At 37.1% G+C, this 25356-nt stretch overlaps 2 protein-coding genes across 2 annotated transcripts; both read right to left on the bottom strand.

The window, feature by feature from the left end:
- Window positions 1–1796: 1796 nt before the first annotated feature.
- LOC146330934 (uncharacterized) lies at window positions 1797–8854 on the bottom strand. The gene is made up of 6 exons (XM_084714390.1): window positions 8803–8854; window positions 8209–8541; window positions 7932–8096; window positions 7004–7099; window positions 6870–6901; window positions 1797–2293 (listed from the first exon to the last, which is right to left on the bottom strand). Exons 1-6 carry the CDS (start codon window positions 8837–8839, stop codon window positions 1934–1936), a joined length of 1023 nt encoding a protein of 340 aa, XP_084570516.1. The 5' UTR covers window positions 8840–8854; the 3' UTR covers window positions 1797–1933.
- Window positions 8855–13624: 4770 nt separating this feature from the next.
- On the bottom strand, window positions 13625–18612 carry LOC146330933 (CMRF35-like molecule 1). The gene is made up of 5 exons (XM_084711867.1): window positions 18576–18612; window positions 18031–18363; window positions 17700–17879; window positions 15815–15901; window positions 13625–13722 (listed from the first exon to the last, which is right to left on the bottom strand). The coding sequence occupies exons 1-5, from the start codon at window positions 18610–18612 to the stop codon at window positions 13625–13627; spliced, it is 735 nt and encodes a 244-aa protein (XP_084567993.1).
- Window positions 18613–25356: the final 6744 nt, after the last annotated feature.

Genomic DNA, 25356 nt, shown 5'->3' with positions numbered 1-25356 from the left:
AAAGTTGAGGTTTCCTTGCAGTTTGATGATTTTCATTATAATCAGCAACAGAAGCTTAAGACTGGACAGAGGAACGTTATGTTAAAATCCCATATTTACAGGGTTTAAAGCCTGGGTGCAGTTTGATTGGTTCAAAGGGCCCACTGAACCCCCTAGCAGACTTACTAGAAAATATAGATTTGCATGGGTGGGTTTTTTCGCTTCTCGCTGTTGTCACACCTAAAAACCACACTTGTAGCTGCCTCACTTCCTGGTTTAAAAAAGGCAGGAATACTCCTAAAGCGTTGGTAAACTTTCTATTTTTTTTTTTACAAATTTATGAAATAAAATTGCTATCAGATGTCTCAACTATGTCATGTCAACTCCATAGCCCTTCTGAATCAACGCTAAATAAGAATCATAGTTTGAAAATGTGTATGTTGACTAGCATTACAAGAACTCTGAGCAACTTCAAAAAAATAAAATGGCAACTCACTATGACTATGCTGTGAAATGAAAAAATTTTACATTTTGTCAACTTTTAGGTCAACAACTCAGATTTTCCATCTGATGGAGTTGACATCTATGTTTAATAAAAAATTGAATCACGAGGAGGTTGCTTGTTTAAAGGTTTAATATCCCCGAGTTTGATCTAAAAAGCACGCCAGTAGTTCTTCCTCAGATGCTGACTGGCTGCACCATTTTTGGTGCACACAAATAGATTTGCGAGATCACACAAGAATCCATCTTGCCAGGTGTCAAGTTATCCAACTGCCTCGCAAGACTTTTGTCTTTTTACGTGTTTTCATGTCTTTTTTGTCTTCTTATGTCCTTTTTCGCCTTTTGTACCTTTTACCTTGTTATGTCATTTATGCCATTTTTTGTCTTGTTATGTGTTTTATTCTGTTTTGAACTGATGGATAAACTAAGGGATTCTTTTTTCTGTGTTACTGTCCCATTTAAATTGAAATCAGTCTTTATGTTGGGAAGACAGAAAGCAAAAATGCAAAATGAAAATAATCAATAATTCCCCTGAAACGGATTAACACTAAAGTAACAGGTGTGTTTTGTAAATATAAGATGCAGATATTTGTTTTAAAATGTAGGGTAAAGGTAAAAAAAATAATACTCAAGTAAAGTACCTGACAAATGTACTTAATTACTTCCCACCTGTGCATACTTCCATTTTAACCGCAGCTTAAATTCTTTAACACTGAGCACATAAAGTATTTGGTGAACAGTGTTGTTAATCAATAGAGGTGCAACAATATCAAAAACTCAAACTCAATAATGACGTAATAAAAAGTCCACAATATAATATTTATCATGTTAAAACACACCCAGAAAAATAAAAACTTGAAAAAATGTTTCTTTTTAAACAATAAGTCTGATGTGCACAGCAGTTTTTGTTGTATGAAATGTATTATTCCTTCCTTCCTTGTTCTGCTTTCCTTCTTTAGCAAAATAAAATAAAATAAAAATAGTCAGCCATGACCTGAATGTGCAAAAAATTTGTTTGCATCTGGGTTTGCATTGATGTTTGAATTATATATGTACAATTGCAGAATGAAAACAATGCTATATGCCATAATGCCACAACAACATTATAAAGATCAAGTATCACAGTGGATATTGTCACAGTGTGGTATGGTCTTGAGGCATGTATTATTTCAATGTTGGAACATTCGATATTGTAAGGACATGACAGTTGTTGAAGAATGAATTTCTTTGTCATTTGTTGTTTTGGCTTGACAACACCAGTTACAATGGTGTGTACTCATTCTCTCCTTCAGTTAGCGAGTGAGTGTTCAGTTCATAGAATAAGCTGTTTTATATTACATCATATATTACATACAATATGCAGTTTCATTAAGAAGATTAATCATTGCGACTGAGAAAATTCATTTTTATTCATTTTGGCCACTGTAGCCACATTCAGGTTGCCTGTGGAAGCTCAGCCAGGGAATAGAGAGTCATTTTCATAGATTTCAAATTGATTTGGTGTAGGTTGCCCCGTGGGTTCGATTTGCTCTTTGGGTAGTTGAGCAACAGAGTACAGAAAGTCACTTTGGGGATCTGTGACTCTGAACTCTGCACATGCCCTGTTTGGATTGATCCCAGAGCTGGAAGCTGAGGTTAAAGAACAATCTTTGGAATGGTTATTACCATTCTCAGCTGCTAATTCGGTGTCTTGGTGGTAGGAATAATTAGCGTACAGACTGTCTGGGTCTGCAGAGTAGTCGACGGTAGAGAAGCCTGCAGTTTGGCTCCCAGTTTGCTCGTCTACAGGTCTGATTTCGTGATATTCAACGTCCTTAAAATAGAAAATAGAAAAAAATGAGAAAAACTGCTGTCAGAGACACTGAGTAGAGCAAAATGGAAACAAGCTAACAAGCAAATGAAAATAATACACAGTAAAAATTTAAAGCCAGAATCAGTAGGATTTGTCCAAGCTGTTAGTAAACACATAAGAATCAAATGAACATGTCAAATACAGACAGTTTGGGTTGGCAAAATGTCCAGGGCACAACAAATAATGAGAAAATAAGGAAATACAGACAGAGAGCAGGATCTCTGCAGATACAGACAATACTGCAGACTTCTAGTGGGTCATAAGTGACAATTGAAGGGGATTATGCTTATATGAATCTACACATAGTTTTTAAAGGAACAGTTCACCCATAAATAAAAAAAAAACAGTTTTCTTCTGGTCTGTAGTGCTATTTTTAGTTAAACTGCAGAGTTTTGGAGATATCATCTGTGGAGATGTCTGCCTCCTCTCCAGCATAATGGGACTAAATGACACTCGGCTTCTGGCACCAAAAAAACAAAAAAAAAAGAAAACATTTTCACTTGTGACCCCTTAGAAGTGTGTGGTGGTGGCTGTATCTGCAGAGATTTGCCCTGTTTGTATTTCCTTTTTAGAATGAACTGTCCCTTTAAGGAAAATGTTGCTTATTATGCCTTTAAAACATTATTGACACTATAGGAAATGGGACTCAATTACAGTAAGATAAAATAAAAAAAATAAAAAAATAGAATAATGAAAATAATTGCACACGAGACTTAAAAACTTGTTTTGAAGGTGCTCATGTGATCTGACTGGGGTTGTAATTGCTGAGCTTTAGAGCCTTCAAAGTAAAGGCAGGTCACCCTAATTACACACTGTTGATATCTTCTATTGAAGATGGCAGCAAGATTTCTTCTGTTCTGCTGTTACTGAAGTGATACTGCAAGATAAGGAGGCACAGTTTGTTCTGACCTGTGTATTTGCAGTGTCTGGACCGATACTGATAACTTCTGATGCGTTTGAATTGAGCTGTAGGTAATTTAAGACACCCAATTACTGTCAAGAAGACAGTTGTGTGGGTTATCGCAATGGACCGTCTTGAAGAGATCAATAGAGGGATACAGCTGTGAGTCACTGCTGTGGCAATGAACCCCAATGTTGCTAACTGAACAGTTCACAATTTTCATGTTTGTCGCCATGTTTGAAATTGCAGACAAAGTGTGCACCAGTGTGGACTTGCATGTTTTACTTTAACACATGATGCTGCTGGAATAACCATTGCTGCTCCATCATTTTCATCATTAAACTGTGTTATCACCTGAAAACAGGTTGTTTCTTTGCATCTTTACTCCCACTTTTTTTTGTGATGCATTAAAATCCCACATTATGATTTCCAAGACTGCTGTCAAGGTTGTGACCAGAGAATTTTTGTTTAGCTTTGTAAAGACAGACTGATGATACTAGATAATCATCTTGCAACATCTGAGGTTCTTCTTTTTTTGTAATAATAATAATAATAATAATAATAATAATAATGATAATAATAATAATAATAATAATAATAATAATAATAATAATAATAATAATAATAATTCAAAGCTCACAGTCCCAAAAGTTCACATACTTTTCTTCTTTTTTTTTTTTTTTATTTGGTTTGAAATAGTATAATGACATACAAAATGTTGTGTAAAATTACTTTTAATTCAATTCAAACAGGCCTAATTCAAATCTTACAATACTAGCCAAGGCTTCTGCAAAAATGCAGACTGACTTATGTATGTCTTTGGGGCAACGGTTACAATTTGAGTTCATGCATCAAATTAAAATTTAATCTGACAATCTTGACCTTACTACTGAAAACATTAATTTAGTGCTCAAATCTATTTTTCTATTTTTTAGTATTAAAAGCTGACAATGATGATGATAGTGTTTTTCAAGTAGTCTGTGAATTGCCCTCGGTCTCGGTGTTATTTAGTCCCAGCGTATCGGAGAGGAGGCAGACATCTCTACAGCCGATATCTCCAAACTTCTGTACCTCAAAAAAATCTAGATGGATAAATAACACCACAGGCCAGAGGAAAAACATCTATTTTTGATTTTGGGGGGCACTGTCCTTTTAAGATTTGTCTAAATAAAGCATGTTTTCCTTCTATTGCTCTACCTTTCATACTTTATGTAAACAAAATGAGGTCGCACATGATCAATTTCAGCTAAAACAGGTAAGGTTTCTGTGAGATGATGCAGGGAATTCAGTTTGACCACATTCTCCTAAATTTCTCTGTTTGCCTTTTTATACAAAATATTCATTTATTATGTGGATTTCATTCATATTTTTATTTTTTTAACAAATCTTCTACTGTTGGAGCACCTGGTTGTAACCACTTCTTTGGCCAATATTCTCATTAATATTGTCTGCTGTAGTGGACTTTTTTTTAATAAATTAAACATAAAACTAAACCTCCCAAATCTTGTCCCCATTCATTTTCAAAAATTCCCTCAAATCATTTGACTTTGAATATAATTTGTTAGCAAAATCTTCTTAAAATAAATGTGGGCTACAGAGGCTACACTGCCTCTCTGATCTGCTGATCACTCATGGCTGCTGGGGTCTTTAGTTTCACACCTCAGTGGCTCGTCTGGTCCTCCTCAATTAGCTGAAAAGGTGCATGATGAACACTCAGATGAAAAGATTTTATGAGTACCAGCTTCTGTCCTCATCCTACAAATAGTAGCGAAGTTTTTTTGTACCTAAAAAACGTTTTGTTTTTGTCAAAGACCAGATATTCTAGGTGTTCTTTGTATCTATTAACCCCAAATTCACAAATTGAAGGTTTCATAAACAGCATTAAGGTTAGAAATGAGAAAGGAATGCCTGTGTCTGGCTGTATAAATACACTTAAGCTAAGGTTCCCCTTAAAATGTCATCTAAGCATGCCTGAGGAAAAAATGAGTTGCATAAAATCACCTTAAGGATTTCCATAAAGTGATTTAAGGGAAAAGCCTTTAATCTTTCAGTACTTGCCCTTAGCTACAGCAGTATTACTTGATATGTTGCTAGATGGTTCTTAGTAACCCATAACAGTCCCTTAACAGTGAAATAATTTGTGGAAGGCATGTTTTTCAGGAAGAGAAAATCAACTAGACACTTTGAGGGATGTGCAACTTGCTAGTTAGAGTGTTGATTTGACGTTAGCACTAGCAACTTTGTAGCTTGTTAGCCAAACATTAACAATAACACAACTGTCTCATATACATCAGACTGGCACACAGGGGTACTTTGCCAAAATGTCAGGCTGCACCGTCTTATTGGGGATAGAAAACTGTAAATCCCATTGGGATATCTTAATAAATTAAGGCTAATCAGTCAGAGATCATGAACTGGACTACTAATATTGAATTACCAGGTATGGTTAGGCTTGACATTGTCTGTAATTAACAAAACCTGTTAACAGACAACTGTTGATCTAAGCTAGGCTGAAATTTAGATTGACGCTGCTGTATTGTAACGTTACGGCTGAACTCCAGCAGCCTCCCACTCAAGCTAACATTAGCTCTCCATCAGCAGCAACAATGATCGTTCTCTGGAGGCTCAGACATTCTTATGTGATGGATTTGTATGTCTACTTGTTTCACAACCTGTACACAGCAGATTTGCAGTATTTTCCAATTTCTCCAGTTATATGAACCTATGAGTTGGATGGCGTTTTGCTGGGCTGTGGTATATTAACATGAGTTTTTGTCAGTGTCAGGATATCTCATTTTATGCTGTCACAGTAACGTTTTCAGATTTCTTAATTACTTCATCTTCTTTTTCTTTCTCTTTGTTGTCCATTTTGGAGAAGTTAGCTAATGATGGCTACTTAAAAGTTTCAGCTAAGCTAACAAACAAACAACTGACAGCAATACTGTAACTCTAATTACTGTACACATTAAATTTTTGGGTTATTTTTATTGCTTAAGTTATTACTTATTACTGGATACATTATTTATATTTAAATAGCAATAGTTTCATAATTATTGAGTTACATTATTGAGTTACTTATTATTGAGTTGTGTTCATGTGTGGTGTTTAAGTGGAGTCATTGTATTACCTTGGTTATGAGCTAATTGGTTCCTATCTGCCCTTGTATTTGTGGTGATTGGTATGAATGATACACAAGGGAGTGCCTCGTGCATAACAGTGATTAGAAGTTGCTGTACCCCTAAGTTGGGATGCGTTTTGTTCTGTCTTGCCATGTTGGTGAAAATTAAATGAAGAGAAAAAAAGAAATATTGTATAATTACCCACAGCGTGGAAGAAATGGGGAACAACAACATTCAAGAAAAGAGGGTTACAATGCTGTCTGGTAAAATTATAGAATGCTGAATGAAGCGTTACCATGTCCACATGCTCTATTACTACAGTAACAGGCTTTTTGCAACACTCCTAAGTGAACCCCTTAGCTTAAAAGTTGAGGTGGTTTATGCAACCCGGCACTGAGCCTCACACAGGCTGAGGTTGTGTATTTGTAGGCACTTCAAGCGAGCGGCTTCCGTGGCAGAGCCAACAGAAACCAAAAGCCCTCCACATGGTTTCACAGCTGAATTAAAGGAAACTCACCTCTCGTGTATCCTCTTCTTCTCCTTCAACTTCTGAAAACATATGCAACAAAACTTGTCAATAAATCAGGTGGAGGCTGAGGTTACAGATGTTTCCACAATTGTGCAATATGTGTGGGTGGTCGGGGGTCTTACTCAGTTGTTTCTTCATCATTTTCCTCAGAAGCATCAGTAGGACCACCAGTGCGGTTATTATAACAGTGACACCTAAAATCAAATATGGTATACTTCCTGGCCAGAGAAAGAGGAAGACAGGCAAAAAAAAAAAAAAAAAAACATAACGGGCAGTATGAAACACAGTTTGCTCCTCACATCCTCTTTGCTACAACTGAGTCTTTTAATAGTCTGAAACTTTTTAAGTGTGTATACTTACTTGATAAATGACCTGAATGTACTGAGAACTGAAGAAGACCAAATTTGGATGTAACTGTTGCCAGTATAAAAAAAAGTGAGGGTGGCAGGAATGAATCAGTTTATGTCATATCAGCAATGGCTGGGCTCCTGAAATTAAGTCTATTGTGTTATCATTCCAACAACTTTTCAGAGTGCAGTTAAGATTCTGTTCTTCTGTCTTTCTTCATTTTTAGTGTTGACGATAACCATGATATTTAAAAAATAAAATATTGATATCTTGTTACTAATACACACATGATCTTACTGTATGCTCTTAAATAATTTAAAGATATGGTTACAGACTCTTTTTCAACATCCCTATGCTCATATTTTGAGTGTAATTCATTTTCCAAAAAAGAGACTAAATGCAATTAAAGAAAAAGTTAAATACAAACTTGACTGCTAACTCATGAGATATCAGGATAATACTGCTATTGTGAATTCTCCTGGCTATAATAATCATGTTGTAAGAATCTGGTAATATGAAATCCTTTGTTCATTTGCAATCACTGTAATTTCTAAGTTAAATATATTCATGCCATTCATCAATCAAGCATGCAGTTGCAGTTTCATTATGTTATATTTCACCACATATGTGAAGCCCTGGACTAATTAATGTCAAAATACATGTAACGTATATAAGTAATATATATGCAAGTGCATTTCATACCAGCTCCTTGTACTGCGGATGTAATAGTTGCTGTTGTTGTTGTTGCAGGATGGATGTTGAATGATGTAGACATATCAGTATTAATGACTGAGCTGCTTGAAGACACTGTGAAGCTGCTTGCAACAGTGACTGTTTCTGGAGATGTCGTGGGACTGGGAGATTCAGCTGAAATTAACATACACATTATATATTAATCTATCAACTATGTGGAGAGTTATTACATTGTGACAAAGACGTGGTAATTTTAAAATAAAAAAAATGAAGAGCATAAACTTACCATCTGTAACTTGAAGATTCACCTCTATAAATCCATCAGGTCCAAATTTCTCTACTCCACAATAATATTTCCCAAAGTCTGACTTTTGGAGATTAGTGAAGGTAACAAATAAACCTTCTGGACTGTTAGTTAATTCTATTTGATTCTTACGTTTAGTGGCTTTAAATGCTGTTTTAATGATGATGTGTTTGTCTTCTGAGCATGGACTCTTACAGAGGTACTTAACATTAGATTTTACATCAGTCCAAGTGTTCCAGTCTGAGCATTTGAATGTCACATTTTGCCCAACATGTCCCTTTATGTTGAGAGGCTTCATCTCCACAAAAGTCAGAGCTACAAGTGAAAAGGAAAGGAAAGGAAAAGAAACATTATTTGTTATAATCAACAATGCATAAATAAATTAAAATATGCACAAGCCCCCACCCTCCCCCAAACTGATCCATTTCAGTTTTTGAGACAGCAAGGTTCACTTTCTTTCAAAACTAAAAGACTAAAGATTTATTCACAAAGAAACAAAATAATTTAACAGCTGCAGCATTTATACACCAGCTACTGTCAGTGCAAATACAAAGAATATAAAAAAGATAAACTCACCAGAAAGAAGACAAGAGTACATGTAGATTTTTATCATAGTGAAAATGACGGGTAGAGAACAAAAAGAAGAATTATCAGGTCAAACCGACCACAGTCTTTACAATCTTTGTAACTTCCCTGTCCTCTCACCCTTTCAAAGGCTGAAGCTCCTCCCTTTCCTTTAAACATGCACACACACTCACAAATATGGGCAGACAGAACATGGAGCAGAAGGTGTAAGACTGTGTTTGTGTCTAAAAACACAGGAAACCCTATCAATGAAATAGGATGACAATTTATTGAGCATTTGAACAGACAGGAAAACTGACGTTGGGGTGTGAATTTGACACTAAAAAACCACCACAGCTCAGCAGCCGCAAGTGTGCAAAACCACATACAAGTAAAGTCTGTTAGCGTGTCTAGATGCACTTAAACTTAAAAATAAAAAACATTCACAGTGTTCCTACAGAAAATTTAATTATTTTACACTTTACATTTTCCTTCTTTTTTGATATGTCATTGTGATATGAATTCAAAGGGAATAAAACAAAGGTGACAAAGTCTGTGGTCTGCAGTCTTTATAATTATTACTGTATTGTTAGAGTAAAAAGAATCGTGTCATACAAACAAGTGATTTTAAAATTAATCTGACCATTTGGTGAAAAACATCACACACTACTCATCTAATTTCATCCATAGGCAAAAATTCTACCTTAGTAATATTATTCTTACTTTTATTCTTATTCTCATTTCTTTTGAATCATTATTGTTGTTGTTGTTGTATCAATAGTAGTAGCCCTAGTATCTCTAAACTTTGCAAAGGAGTTGGTTTGCAGATGTGTGCTGACAAAACTGTTTTTTTTGTGGCAGCTGCCAAACTAACAGACCGCTCGGCCAAGATGATGCGCTGTCTTCACACTTCCTGCCTAACACTGAATGCGACAAAGAAAAGAAAAAACAGTTGCTATGTGTCTGTCGCTATGTGTTTGTCAATCCAAAAAAATCTAAACCACAGACCCTTTTGAAGTGAGGATAAAAGATGCTGAACTAGAGACAGTACAGGCTTTTATATCGTGTAACTAAGGATATTGGATTTGCTTTCAACTCTCAAGGTTTGACAACATGTGAGAAAAGTTAGGTAGAACTGTTAGGGCCAATCGCCAGAACTTCAGGGAAATCAGACACTGCTTACCGTTTAGTACAGCTTTAACTTTTATGCATGCAGCGATTATACATGCTGTCATACTGCAGGACCTCTCGGTCTCAGGCGTCAGTTTCTGTCTACGGGGGGGGGGGGGGGGGGCGGTGGCACAACTAATGTTAGCCACACTGGTGAATAAAGAGGAAAGAAAAAAAAAAGTTACAAAGTTAGCAGCCTCCACCCATTTTTGTTACATTCATGTGGCTGGATCAAAAATGATGAGACCGACACAGAACAAAATTACCCAGTGGGTTCTTATTTTTCCAGACTGCCCTTGAAAAACAAAGCAGCATTAAAACTGTAATTTTGAGGGTTTTACAAAAATCACAATAGAAGCAAAAAAAGAAAAATATCTTTACCCCTTTCTGTACTTTTCCTGTGCTTTTCTGCACTTACTATCAACTTCCAGCTTTACAGTAATGTGATTAAACAGATTTAACAGTGTAGGTAGGTTACTCAAAGAACAGTATATACTGTACATGCAGTGTAGACTAGACTCTACTCGACAGCACCAGGCAGTACTAGACAGTACTAGTCAACTAGACAGCAATAGTGGCTTTTTCTCACTCCAGGGAGCAGCGTGCAGCAAAGACACACACCTCAACACGGCTTTACTCTTTACTCTGTCTTCTCTTCCAACGTGCTGTTCAGACTTTCCTTCAGCGTGGTGGAAACATCACACAACCAGAACATTTTACAAATCTACTCAGCAGTCACTCGTTACTTCCTGGTGCGGCTGCTTCTGTCTTTCTAGCATCTCAACGGACACTGAGCAGTCTTGCACGGCCTACCACTTTAAACCGAAATCAAGACTTTAAAGCATTCAAGTCCTGGTTAAAACGTGGTCAGAACTGTAACCATGACACTAACTAGATAGATTATTATCTGCATATTTGAGTTGTTTTTGTTTGTTTGTCTGTTTGTGTGTTGTCACTGATGGTTGTTATTCCTGTTCTTGATTACTGTATGGACTGGTTTTATTTTTTTTCACTGCAACATGTAATTTTAACAGTTGCTGGGACTATCACTGCCCATCTGCCCATTTTTTCAGATTTTTTTCCCACATGGCATAAATCCAAGTACGAAACATGCATGCAAAACAAGTATGCATAGGTGTGTGCTAATTTGAATAAATCCAAATGAAAGAGCTGCTGCTTGTATCCATATCCAGAACAGCATTCTGAGGAAAGAAACAAAGAAAAGATTCATGTTGGCTAAGAGAAAGAGAACACTGTGCCTCATGCAAGAACCATTCATACGAACAGATTTGTTCTTAAGTGGTGCAAATGAGTGATTTAAGAGAACTTCTCAATTTTTTTTATTTTCTTTCAGATACAAACACAATTTCTGAGCAGTCCAGACCTGTCGTAGAGTCATGTGCTTTCATTCTGCTGGTATCCAAACTGAGGTTTTTCACTAATGACTGTATATTTCATTAGTATGAAGACATTTTGGTTTTGAAAAATAAATTACACTTCATAATTATGTCCACATTATTGTGTTTGTGTTGTGTTGTAAATTTACTCTCATCATTCATTCAGTGACCTATTATGACCTGCTGTCAGGTGTATTGGTTGTATATCTGCACATGCAGGTTTTTGAAGTCTCTGTCCAGGCGAACATCCTCACTTATTCTGTCCTCTATTTCTGTGATGAAAACCTCCCCATAACCCTCTCCTCCTTTTTTTTCTTTTCTTAAGTCATTTTCATATCGAGACGTTTCCTCTTTATTTCAGTGACAGTCCGGCAATCCGGTAACACGGCATTAACAGCACTCGCTTTTCCTGTTTCTTTGCTTTAGCAGGTCCTTTAATTTCACTGCTGATGCTGTTAAAATGACAGATTTTCCTTTATGGATCTCTGAAAGCAGGACATCAAACTCCAAAGTCATGAAGTTTTCTCTTTGATGTCATTTTCATGAATGAACACTTTCTGACATATGGAACAGGAAGTGTAGCCTTATATGGAATTGTTGGGTGTGAATTATGCTAATTTACAAGTCTCATGCAGGTGCACTCAAATACACACAGGTGGATCATTTACATGGTTTTCTGTAGTTATGAGCATTTGTTGAATCTGATGTAACATGTTGGTACGAGCCCTGCACAAAAAAGTAAGAGAAATTTAAGACAAGAAAATGTTCTTGCATGAGGCCCAATGTGAGGAGGTGACACATTCAGTGACATTTATCGGATCAATATTTAATCACATAATGTGGTACAGTGTAGACCACTCAGCCGATTATCAAATCAATCAAAGTTGTCTTTGTAGATGGGTGGAGTATTTGGTACACTCCATCAGGCCATGCACTGTATAATAGTCCCCCCCCGCCCCCTCCATGCAATGATCATGCAAAGCTGTCGTTGTGACATAGCTGTGATAAGTGCCATACCTTTTTCCTCTGGAGTTGAGAGTGCTTTACACTTGATCTTCATTCTTAGTAAATGGGTGGAGTGATTGGTAGACTTCATCAGGACCAGCACTCTGTGGGAGCATGTTTGATTTATGCTATTAGGCTTGTACCAAATTAAAAGAATATACCTTTTATTAAGATTTAGATAAAACTTTTTTTTGAAAGGGTGTGCATAAGACTGTCATTACACTGTAATTACCATGTCATGACACCTGTCATAAACATGAAGGAGCCTTTGTGAGTGTTATGACCGATGCCATTAATTTAAAGTGTGTATTCACACTTGCATCCACATGTCTGTGTGTTCAGACACACACAACCTCACAAACCATACCCAATGAAGGAAGTACCCTGCTTCTACTACTGATGCCTGTATATGTGCAACATATACAAAATGGCGCTGCTTATACAGAAACGCGCTGCTAATACAGAAGTGAAAGAAGAAGGAAGGCTGGCATGGTGCGTGTTGCATAGTCAGACATACTCGGTCTAATAAATAGTTTGGGCTTCACACAGAGTTTTGTCTGAGACTTTAAATGCCACAGTGAACCACCTGTTGAACCTCAGTTTGACACCTTTCATCCTTTGTTCACAGAGCCCCAAGTTAGTGTAATAACTGCAGTAATGGTTAGAGGTGTTTAATTTCATGGTGCTCTGTGCTACAAATTAATTAAAGCACTCGCTGTGCTCAAATGGCACACCCACACAGCTGTTGAATATGATATAAGAAATTAAACTAGGCCCACATATTTTTAAATATATACCCATATCTTCTGAATATTTTAGAAATGTTTTTCCTGGTGTCCCTGTTTTCCCACGAACTAGCAAATGTTACAGTGTGTGGTATGACAGCTAGTTAAAAAGAATCTTACTTTTATTTAGATCATTTTATTTTTGACATTATACTTTATGGTTATTACAGTGGAAACACTACCCCTTGTGTCCACAGGGAGCTCCAAAATCAACAAAACATGAAAGTTCTTGTAGTAGCTTTAACTGACAGACACTGTGCACCATACTTTATGTACTGTGAGACACACCTCTTTGTAAAAAGGACCAAATTTATATCAGGGAAAAAGGGAAAGTTAAGGTTATTTTTTTATTTATAGCAAAATGAAACAATACTATTATTATTATTATTATTATTATTATTATTATTATTATTGTTGTTGTTGTTGTTGTTGTTGTTGTTTGTACTTATGACAGTAATGCAATGATCATTCAAGTTATCATATAGCTGTGTAGTACCCTACCCTTTCGGTGGGGTTGAGAGTGCTGTAGACTTCATTCTTAAATGGCTGGAGTGATTGATAGACTCCATCAGGACCTGCACGAGTAAGAGCCTGTAAGAGCACAACAACTTTAGTTAATTTATTTTTATTTATTTGAAACTGAAAGACAATTACAAATGTAGCACATTTTCAAAGTAACTGGAAAATAGCAAAAAAAACAAAACAAAACAAAACAAAATAAGAGAAGATGAAGAGTGAAATGAGACATGTATATGATGAACAGTCACAAGCTTTGAATGGTGCCTCTAAAGCAGAGAAAACCACAAAGTGCCACTGCTAAGATGTCAGCTGGAACATGTAGTTATTTTGTCCTCTCTGCAGAGTTCAAGGCATCATCTAAAAAATGTTTTTTGCAATTATAATTTTGCAGTTTGAATCCACATCGATATGTAGACATGAGAATTTCCCTCCCTGGGGCTCAGTGAAGTCTAATCTGTATCTTAAGATACAGATATTGACAGCGGGACATAGATGTCACATGTAAGTTTTTTGTTTTCATTAAGGGCAGTAAATAATATTTTAATCTCGGTACAAAGGGTCTGGGTTTTCAACACAACACCAACACCCCACATTCCAACTCTCCTTTAGTAACTTTAGTACAGCAAACATGGTGTGTACACAACTTAATTTGTCATCAAATTGTGTCAGTATGTCGATGACAACATTCACTCTGTTGGACCAAAAAAAAAAGCTAAAAAGAAACTTAAATATCTAAAACTATATAGATAATTTGTGTGTGTGTGTGTGTGTGTGTGTGTGTAAGTAAAAAAAGTGGTGGATAAAAAAAAGTGGAACTACTTTGATGACACATTTGACCAAGAATAATGATATTACTATAAAGATAGTCATCTTAATTAGAGCAAGACTGAGCTGACATAGCAGTTGTGGGTTTTATTGCTGGTATTTTCTTTCAGTTTGGGAATCCTCACATTTTTTAGGAAGCTTGAATGTTAGCTCAAGTTGGCTTGGCTGACTCAACAGGGACTAGAAATCATCTCAGTTGTTTTGTGATGAGGACCAGTGACATTTGTCTGGATTGAGTTTAGCAAACAAGGTAATCTAATCCATAACTCAAACCAGATCAGACAAGATTTTCAAAATAAATACCTCACTGACTTGGAAATATAGTTTTTGCTTTATTCTTGTTAATGTTAATCATATCAATGCGTGTGAGGCTTTCAATATATTAAGACTGGGTCGACCTTCTCATGATAGGATGGCAACAAGGCTCCTCCAAATTTGTATTTGGAATATTTCAGTCCTTCTGAAATGTGGCTTAAACCAGAAAAACCTCTTGGGGAATAATAGTGCTGTCTCCTATAATGTAACCTTGAGGTGATCTATTCAGTCCTAAACAGCGTGAACAACAGACAGGAGGAAATAACTGTTCAAACACAGATCTACACAAAGTTTACTGTAAGATTAAAATGGCAAAACTCACCTCTCTTGCATCTTCTTGTTGGGTGATAACAACCCCTGAAAAGCATAGAAGGAAACATTATTTATTTGATTACATAAAGGTGTTTGGATAAACTCTTGGGGCCGATCAGACAGAGTACAACAGAGGCATCTTTTTATGCTTCTACACTGGCAAAAGCCATGGTGCATTAAGGCATTATGTTTCGGGTTGTCCATCTGTCTATCCCATTAGTGTGAACATGATAGCTCAAGAACACCTTGTGGGAATTTCTTCAAATTTGGTTGTCAGGGGTCACTGTGATCTAACGTAACACGTCAGACAGTTTGTTACGCAGAACCATCTGGGAATTTGTTTGGAAAATGGTTTGGAAAAGGGCAGGTGCTTTCAAAAAAACACTCGGTAGCTGATTGGATGAACCAGCACTACCATGGATGCTTCTCACTGTCGTCATATCTAAAACTATGCCCGTAGCTGCCTCCCTGGACACTGATTGGCTGCACCACTTTTGGTAGATACTCAAACGGATAACATAAAAAAAAAATCCAGCTGCCTGGCAAGGCAAACTGTGACCTCACAAAACATGTCATTGTGTATTCTATATGATTACACATTTAGATTTAGAACAAAATGTTTTGGGGGTCAAAATATTTAATTGTCATCTATACCAATAATGACTCAACATCATATACAGTTGGTGTGTGTCTTACTTGTTTTTTTCTTCATGGTAAGCATCAGCAGGACCACCAGTAAGGTTATAATAAAAATGAAACCTGCAATTAAATACACTGCGCTTCCTGTTCAAAGAGAGAAAAGAAGACAGATAAACAGGTTAATCACACTTTTAACTCAAGCATGCTTCTCACATCTGTTTGGCCATTTTCCAAGTTAAGGTATCATACAAAGGTTTGGCGTCCCCACTAATTCTTGACAGAGATACTGTCTCTTTTCTGGACAGTAGATGCAGCTTCTTCTCCTTTCCAATAAACAAGGGGACAACCTGACAGCGTTGCTTTGGTGGTTAAGGTTGGAGAGGTGTTTTTCTTGTCTCTCTGAAAGGAGCAGATGTACCTGTTATCATATCACTGATCCTGTGAAGAACGTGAGGAAAGGGTGCTAAGCTGTGTTCTCAGACCTTGTGTACTCATAATTCCCATGTTTGGATTTGCAGACCAACAAGCTAATTCTATATGCTGTAGATGTGTTGGGTCTGACCTTATTTGGTCACAGGTTCATCATGACCTTATCTGTGTTTACTAGGGGTGTGTATCTCACTGACTGAGACGATTCGACACGTATCTCAATACATGTTCAGTGATACGATACAATACAATATGGTACGATGCAATACAAGACAAGGGAAGGTGTCAGTCTTTACATTTTGATTCAATTAATGCTATGTTTGTAGAGTGCTGTTAGTTACCAAAAAATCCTGATAGTTTTACTAAATATAGTAACATTAGAGACAGAGAGGGAGACTTTACAGTGATGTTTATATCTTATTATGAGTCTCTTGTGTAAATGAGATGAGATAAATGAGAAAATTTAAAACTATTTAAAATATCAGTATTTCTGCAGTAAGATGATGTGCTGCTGTGTTTCATATGAAGAGTGCTGTGGTTTTGATCAGTGTAGAGGAACAGTGAAGTGTTACCTGCTCTCACAGTGACATGACGTCTCTGTAGCTCAGACTCGTGTCTCTGTTCTCTGCTGTCCAACATGCAGCAGCATTTCTCATCTTTCTTATAGAACTAAAACTTATTCTACACTTGCATGTTATGAAAGTTTGGTGGTGCAACATGGTACAATGTCACTTCTGTCACTGTTTTCAGCGCCGACTGTTTAGATTAAATGAAGAGGAGACACAGGAGAGGGAGGAGGGAGCGCTTGTTTTGTGTAGGCAGAGACAGTGGGAGAGAGAAGATGGAGAAAAGTTAACAGTGGCAGCTCCCTGATGCCAAAATTAAACGTATGTGCATCCTAATGATGTATTGATATGCTAGTGCTGCATCGATTTGTTTCCGATTCATGTTCAGCTTTTTACCAATACAGGCCGTCCGAACCAATGCACTTGTATCTTACACATTAAAGTCTGATGCATCGGGCGCATGACTGAATCGTTACACCCCTAGTTTTTACAGACTATCCCGGCGGACTGAAACTCCAGAACTGAAGGGAACATCTTGACAAAGGGTGTACTGATCATTTCTTCATTATCGTTGGCCAAGTACTATTAAACCAGTTTAAGCGTAAGACATGTTGGACTCCTGTTGACTTTCTCCTTTTGATGTATGGGCAAAATATAAAATCTACGACAACATCCTCTTACAGTGTATGTATAGAAAAGTGAATACTCTTCATTTCTGAGTGATCTGAAATCACATAAAAAGAAGAGGAAAAAAAGTCAAAATTAAGTTCAGACATCATTAATTCAGGTTTAGGGGCAACTGTAACCTACTGTTACTGAAATATATTATTCTCATTCATTATTTAAATGAAAATAAGTGCATAAAAATATATATTATACATTAAACATGTGTGTGTGTGTGTGTGTGTGTGTGTGTGTGTGTGTGTGTGTGTGAGTGCATTTCATACCAGCTCCTAGTGTAGATGCTGTTGTTGTTGTTGCAGGATGGATGTTGAATGATGTAGGCAGTAGATCAGTAATAGAGTCTGGGCTGCTTGAAGGCACTGTGTGGATGTTTGTAACAACAAATGTGGGAGTAAAACCAACAATGACTGTTTCTGGAGTTGTCGTGGGACTGGGAGACTCAGCTGAAAATAAAAGACACATATATATATTAATGTAAATTAATGTAAATAAATATTAATGTATATATTAATCTGTCAACTATGTGGAGAGTTATTACGTTGTGACAAAGACGTGGTAATTTTAAAATAAAAAAAATGAAGAGCATAAACTTACCATCTGTAACTTGAAGATTCACCTCTATAAATGCATCAGGTCCAAATCTCTCTACTCCACAATAATATTTCCCAAAGTCTGACTTTTGGAGATTAGTGAAGGTTACCAATAAACCTTCTGGACTGTTAGTTAATTCTATTTGATTCTTACGTTTAGTCTCTTCAAATGCTGTTTTAATGATGATGTGTTTGTCTTCTGAGCATGGACTCTTACAGAGGTACTTAACATTAGATTTTACATCAGTCCAAGTGTTCCAGTCTGAGCATTTGAATTTCACATTTTGCCCAACACGTCCCTTTATGTCGAGAGGCTTCACCTCCACAAAACTCAGAGCTACAAGTGAAAATAAAGGAAACATTTTCTGTCATTGTCATATGCACATCAGTTTAATTTTTTGTGATGGCAACTCTTCACTTTTTTGAAAAAGTAAATCACTCAGTGACTAATTTAGCAAACAAATAAAGAAAATCATCTGACAGTTGCAGAATTTATACATAAGCTACGCTTGGTACAAATACAGAGAATATAAAACAAGATCAACTTACCAGAGAGAAGAAAAGAGTATACATAGATTTTTATCATAATGAAAGTGACGAGCAAAAAACAAAGCAAGTGTACTGGTTTTTTCAGGTTAATGCAGCCACAGTCTTCAAAGTTTATGACTTCCTCTTCTGTTCATCATGTCAAAGGCTGAATCTCCTCCCTTTCCTCTGATTACACACACACACACACACACACACACACACACACACACACACACACACACATACACCGACACACACACCATAAAAAGATGCAAGTTATCTCTTCTTCACAGGTTTATTATTAGGCTTATTAATGCCCATCCCCACCCCCACATCACACATCTCAAACCATGTGGGAGATGGTTTGTAGTGATCTTGACACGTAGCTTTTGTCTAGATCAGTCTGCCCAAGATGGATGAAATGGCTCAATGTAAATGAGATCAGAGTGTTGGTTAATGTGAAAGCGCTGCTTCCATGTTCACTTGGTTTAGATGCTGATTCAACTACTTCACAACTACTGAACAGCATGCAAAAAATCAAGCAAAGTTAAAATATTGTAGAATATAAAGAGAATGCTATTTCAGAATTGATAATGCAGTATTTAAAAGATCTGCATGGAGAATACATAGTCAGTAACTTTTATTCAAATAAATTTAATCCAAATAATGAAGAGCAATCAATCAGTAAGTTAAAACTACTTCGAGGAGTTTTTAATTGGTTATGAAAGAGTCTCAATTTAATACTGATGATATCAGTGGCAAACTGTGACTATTAGAACTGGGACTTCAGTTCCACCAAAACTAAACCAGACATACCAAAAACACAGCAAAATAGATAAAGGTTTTGCTGGAATAAGCAGCAGGCAGCCAGGTAGCTTGTGACATGTTTGTAGTGTGTAGTTATACAAACAACCCAGTAGAGGGCAGCAAACACCACACAACAATAGCACAATAAGTAAAAAAAATTTCTAGAAGTTTCTGTACTTAAACTTGTATTAAACAGTAGATAATTACCCTTTATTCTGTTACTATGGTTTGGATAAATTGTAATTAAGTTTGTATTTGATATTAAGCTAAAGAGACAAAAAGTTGATTGTGGAAATTGCCAGTTCCACAACAAATGACTGACAGGTATTTATTTATTTTGCCAGCAGCTACAGGTAATAAACCGGTGTGTCTATTGTGCCATGAATGCATTGTCACGATAAAAGAATGCAACATGAAGAGGCAATACAAATCAAATCATTGCTCATTTTCTGCCAGTTTTCCTAAGGGCTTGGAGGAATATATTTATTAACGTTATTTTGTAAGATTTAGTTGTAGCCATTAATTGACATCATTAATTAAGTATTCTGTGTGGTCCACAAACCCCCCAATGCTTTTAGTAGAGTAGTGTAAGAACTGATGGGATAATAATTAGGCTATGTGTCATTGTGTACCATTAAATCCAGCTCTTTTAGAAGTAGACTCTCTTACCTCAACACTGTCCCATATGACTGTGTTTGTCTTGGTGCTCAAGTCTGTAAAAAAAGTAAAGTAAGTAAATATAGAAATGATTAAGGATGAGGAAATTTTATTTGTCAGCTGAGGAAGTGCACAGACATTTCTCCCCTCAGTAGAGGAATGTGGAGAGACAGGAGAGACACGTGACTGAAGATAAATTTTATTATACACATTATATGTGATGATTACACTCGACATATAGTCTTCGGTGCTTAGACTCTACAGGGAGATTTTTTAATCGAGGGGCACCTGGTCTGAGCAGCAGCAAGAAAAATGGAGTCCAGATACTGGTGGCGGTGGTATCTGATGAAGCTGATTAAGCTGATGAATCTGCAAAGATTAGGCAGTGGAGGAGTGCACAAACCAGCAGCGGGGAATACTAACGGCAGAGAGAGAAACATATTTAAAAAGGCAGTGTGGTGTCTGAAGTTCTACTCCATATGATTTTGCCTTGTTAAGGTGAAAAAGGTCTCTAGCTCAAATCTCAAGGGAGTATTAAGAATGTGGTACCTCTTGGTTTTGAGAGGTCTTCTTCATGTTTTGACATACCTTAGACAGGGAGTCCCCTTCATGTATACCATATGTGTGGGGTTGTTTTGGCGAACAAAGGACACCCAAATGTATATAAGCCACGTTACATGTCTTGTGGGCAGAGATTCATATTGGCTTCGAATCCTCTCACAGGCAAACCATGGTGCCTGAACTTTTTTGTAATAAACTTCTTATTATATAATTAAGTCGGTGTCAGCGGATGTTTTCTTCATCATCTTCATATCATCACTTCTCAAGAAACAACAAGAGCAGCAGGAAGATGATGGGCTAACAATGATGATGATGTCACAGAGCTTTTGCACAGAAGAGAATTTCCTTGCTGGAAAGTTGATGAGCTCAGGTGACTGCAGCAGGAAGGTGGTGACTAAAAGCTGCAGTCAAGTTGGACAGTGACAGAAATATTAACATGCTGTTAGATCATCTGTAGGCTACATGTAGTCTGCACATTTAGATGGTCCTAAGCTGATGAAGCAAAAGGTGAATTCTTAATCACTGATGAAGCTTTAGTAGAGATACTCCTACTGTCCCATGATCCTTTGTTGTTGTTTTTTTCAAGTGGTATAGAAATAACTTTTATTATTATCAACCACACAAGAAATGCTTGTCAATAAATTAAAACTTCATAGCACATGAGACTAATATATCTAACGTTAAATCACTCAGGAAGTTACAATTTTCTACAACACATGGTGTTGGACAATCCAATCAGAGCCAGCTCATCAATCAGGTGACAGCCAGGTGTTTGCAGTCAGCGAAGAGCAGCTGCAGCACCTGACTCTAAAAACTGAAGCCACCTTGATCTTGTAAGGTTACATTTTTGCATGGAAGGGGCTTTTAAATTAATTAATTAATCCTTTTTGGAAAGGAGAGAGGTGAAAACTTAACCTGACATGCCACAGAGCCATCTGGGACATCATCGTTAGAAACTGTTTGGAACAGGGCAGGCACTTTAAAAAAAACACTGGATGACCATGGATGATCTGTCTGTCACGTCTAACACAGCCTGATCTCAACCAATCAGATCAAACTCTTGCTGAAGCCGTTCTGAAAAAGAGCAAAGACATCTTTTCCACAGAGAAAAGCCTTCAATCTCACTCTTTGTTCTTCTTTCAATGAAGAGATACTGTCCAGCTCTGATGCGATCACAGTATCTACCCTAGGAGCCACCATTGTCTGAGATGAGCCGCCTCCGTGAACGTCTTGCTGTCTTCAAACCACACCTGTAGCTGCCGGTAGCCCTCTGCCAGTGGACTCATTTGATGATGTAATTCTTCCTCTGCAGACCACTGCAACCAATCTCATCAGCTGGATATATCTAGTTACTGTGATTAGCTAGTAGAGAGAAGCTAAGTGCAGCTACATTCGGGTAGGAGTGGGGTTTGGTGGGGAGGGTGGGAGGATGGGTACTATTTGCATATTCATGATTCTTTAAATGCTAAATAAGGGCAAGGGGCAGAGCTATATGTGAGCCATTTTAACAAGGTATTTGAAGTTATTTTGCAAAAAAACATTTCAGACTGATTACTTCTTGCAGAGCATTTTGTATTGTTTAGGACACAATTGAAGGTTGACTTTTAAGGCGGTTTATGCAGTCAGACAAGAGTCTCTGGAGCCACAACAAGATTATATTTTTCTTAACCAAAATTCAGATTTCCATAATTCTCTCTGTATAATCAAACAAATCAGCACTCCAGTCATGTTAACAGCGTTATTTCAGAAAGTCATTGGTTTATGCATTCATAAACAGATTATTCTTGTTCCCTATTAGGAGAATTATTGCATGCTTGCTAACATCAAAAACCAAACTTAATCAAATATTAAAAAGAGCACAAATCTCATGTAATCAGAGCCGTTGATGCATGTCATCACAAATAGAGAACATGTCATGCAGGCCTTTAAAAACTCCATGAGAGGTTTCATTTCATAAAAGAACATAAGCAGCCCTAAATTCTAGACCACACTGGGACACTTCTTCATTTTCTGATATCTTTTAGTTTACCTGCTTCATGAGACTGTCACTATGCTATGGCTGTGACAGTCAGGTTTATTTATGAAAGAGGAGCAAAGCTGTTTGAGGCAGCCATGACTGACGCCAGCCCTCACAACCCTGATAACTCAGTCCTCCCTTCAACTCATTTCACAATTGTGCCTCCGGTTATGAAATGACCAAAAAATGTGTTGGCCATTCATGGAAACAGAGCACCTTATCTCACCTCCACCTCTCCACCGTCACTCCACCTCTCTCCATTTCATCTGCTCTCCCTTCCCCGTCCTTTCTTCTCTCGTACATTGTGATTAACCAAACCATTCTGCTCTTCTCCGTAATGTGTCTCAACGAGCAAGGAGGAAATGAGGGAATATTATCTCTACCCTGTGCTGGCTTTGACGGTGCTTGTCGTTCAAATGCACACTTTCATCCACTGACAATGCCGGGCCTCTGCTTTGTGTGTGTGTGTGTGCAGAAGTGTCATAGATAAGGAGAGGTTTGTCAGAGCAGCTCTGTTAGTGCTGCCACTTGACACTGGAACAAAATGAGTCAACCACTGAGCAAAGTGGACATTTGTGTTGTGTATATCCTCCTAGATGCTCTCCATACTAAGAGTAGTTAAATCAGCAAGGCACCCACAGGCCATATTTTTTATGATAAAGCTCAGCGACCAGGTACATTTGCATTAGACTCATAAAAGGTAGCAATACTTGTCAGTTTGTGGTCGACCATCAGCCAATCAGAGCTCTGTGCTTCTGTATTTAGCTGCCAATGTAATTTCATGAGGAGTAACTTTACTTGGCAAAAGGAAAATTGATGAGAACTTAATTATACTCAAAACTTTATATTTCAAGTTTAATCACCATTCCCAACTAATGGTTGATTGTTTAAAGCTGTTCTCAACCTGGGGGCTGGGACACCCAAGAGGGTCACAAGATAATTTCTGGAGGTCCCAAGATGTTTGTGGAATAACAGCAGGAAGCAGCTTTCTTTATTACATTGCCTGTTCCAGTGACTATACTGTGAGTTTGGTAGCTTTCATGTGTTATAGAGTAGTTCCTGAACACTCTTGGGAAGATGGGGGCATGAAAACCAACCTGACTTTTCTGGGGGGGTTTAGACAGTGGTGTAAAGTGTAACTGCGTGCCGAGCAGAACCCTCCCCACTGCATGATTTTAAACCATTCTAAAAAGTGAATAAGGGGCTGAGGGGGTGGGGGGAGTAGGGTGGTGGCGCATGGGATAACCACTGTAGGGGGTGTGGCCTTGTGGCTACATAGTGTGTGAAGCCTTTAGTACATATTACAAGTGAAAGTGAAATGTGCCCTTAATTAAGTTTAAGTGTATTATTTCCTACTGTTAGACTCTTATTAGATTAAATAAGAATGTTATCAGGAACACATTACAACAGAACTGTAAACTAAAGTGTGTATTATTTCCCACTGTTAGATGCCTATTAGACTTCATTAGAGGGTAACTGGGGCTACATTACAACAAAACTATACTGTAAACTAAAGTGTATTCTTTCCAATTGTTAGACCCTTGAGAATAAAAGGACACACATTACAACAGAACTGTATGGTAAACGAAAGTGGAATGTGTCTGATTATCTTCTAATAAAGTCTAAAAAGTCGAATAAACTAAAGTGAATTATTTCCCACTGTTAGACCCTTATTATACATCATTAGAGAGTCAATAAGGACACATTACAACAGAACTGTACTGTAAACTAAAGTGAACTGTGTCCTTAAATACCCTCTAATAAGTCAAAAGTGCATTATCTCCCACTGTTAGATCCATGTTTTCACTACATAAGAGGGACATGTTACAAAGGAATCAGTAAACTACAGTGTATTATTTCCCACTTTCAGATGCTTATTAGACTTCTTTAGAGGGTAACTGGAGACACATTACAACAGAACTGTACTGTAAACTAAAGTGGAATGTGTCCCTAATACCCTCTAATAAAGTCTATAAAGTCGTTTAAACTAAAGTGTATTATTCCCCACTATTAGACTGGTTAGACTTCATTAGAGGGTAATTGGGAAAACATGGTTAGAATTTTATTAGACTTTATCAGAGCATAATTAGGGACATATTACAACAGAACTGTACTGTAAACTAAAGTATCTTGTTTCCTGCTGTTAGACCCTTATTAGACTTTCTTAGCAGGTAATTAGGGACACATTACAACAGAACTGTACTATAAACTAAAGTGAAATGTCTCCCCCAACTGTAACTTTAGGACAGCAAAGTAAACTACTGTAATGCATCAATCCATTTTTTTTGTCTTATGCAGCTTCATTCCTGTAAGCTGCCTCCCTACTACAGCCTTCCTGCCACTCAAGTGGCTTTAAAAAAACTTTGCCTCAGATGGTTTAGTAGCCAAAGTTTATTCTGCGAGTTAATAAATCATTATAGCCTCATTGTCCACCTAGCTAACTAAGAAATTAGGCTGCATCTTCTCAAACTCACAAGAGAGCTTGAGTCTCATTTGTTTGAGCTGACGTGATAGATGAGCTCTCTATGGATTTTGCAATGAAAACCTTTAAGATATTATAAATGGATGCTGTGTTTCTTATCCAATTTGCCAATTCATTGGTTTCAAAATATGCAAGATTGAATGTGCAAATTAGAGTGTCCATGGATAGAATAAGTATTCTCTGTGTTTTCTGGAGTTGCAAAGAATATTTGGTGGGTTTTACTTTATTATGTCGTGTCAGGAGACAAGAACAACTTGTGGTCAAGACTAATAAGGAAC

Source organism: Lutjanus erythropterus, chromosome 3 (genome assembly GCF_056507025.1).
Source record: "Lutjanus erythropterus isolate fLutEry1 chromosome 3, fLutEry1.hap2, whole genome shotgun sequence".
Taxonomy (NCBI): Eukaryota; Metazoa; Chordata; class Actinopteri; order Lutjaniformes; family Lutjanidae; genus Lutjanus; species Lutjanus erythropterus.
The sequence above is the reverse complement of the archived record's forward strand: the minus strand, read 5'-3'. Positions and strand labels throughout refer to the sequence as shown.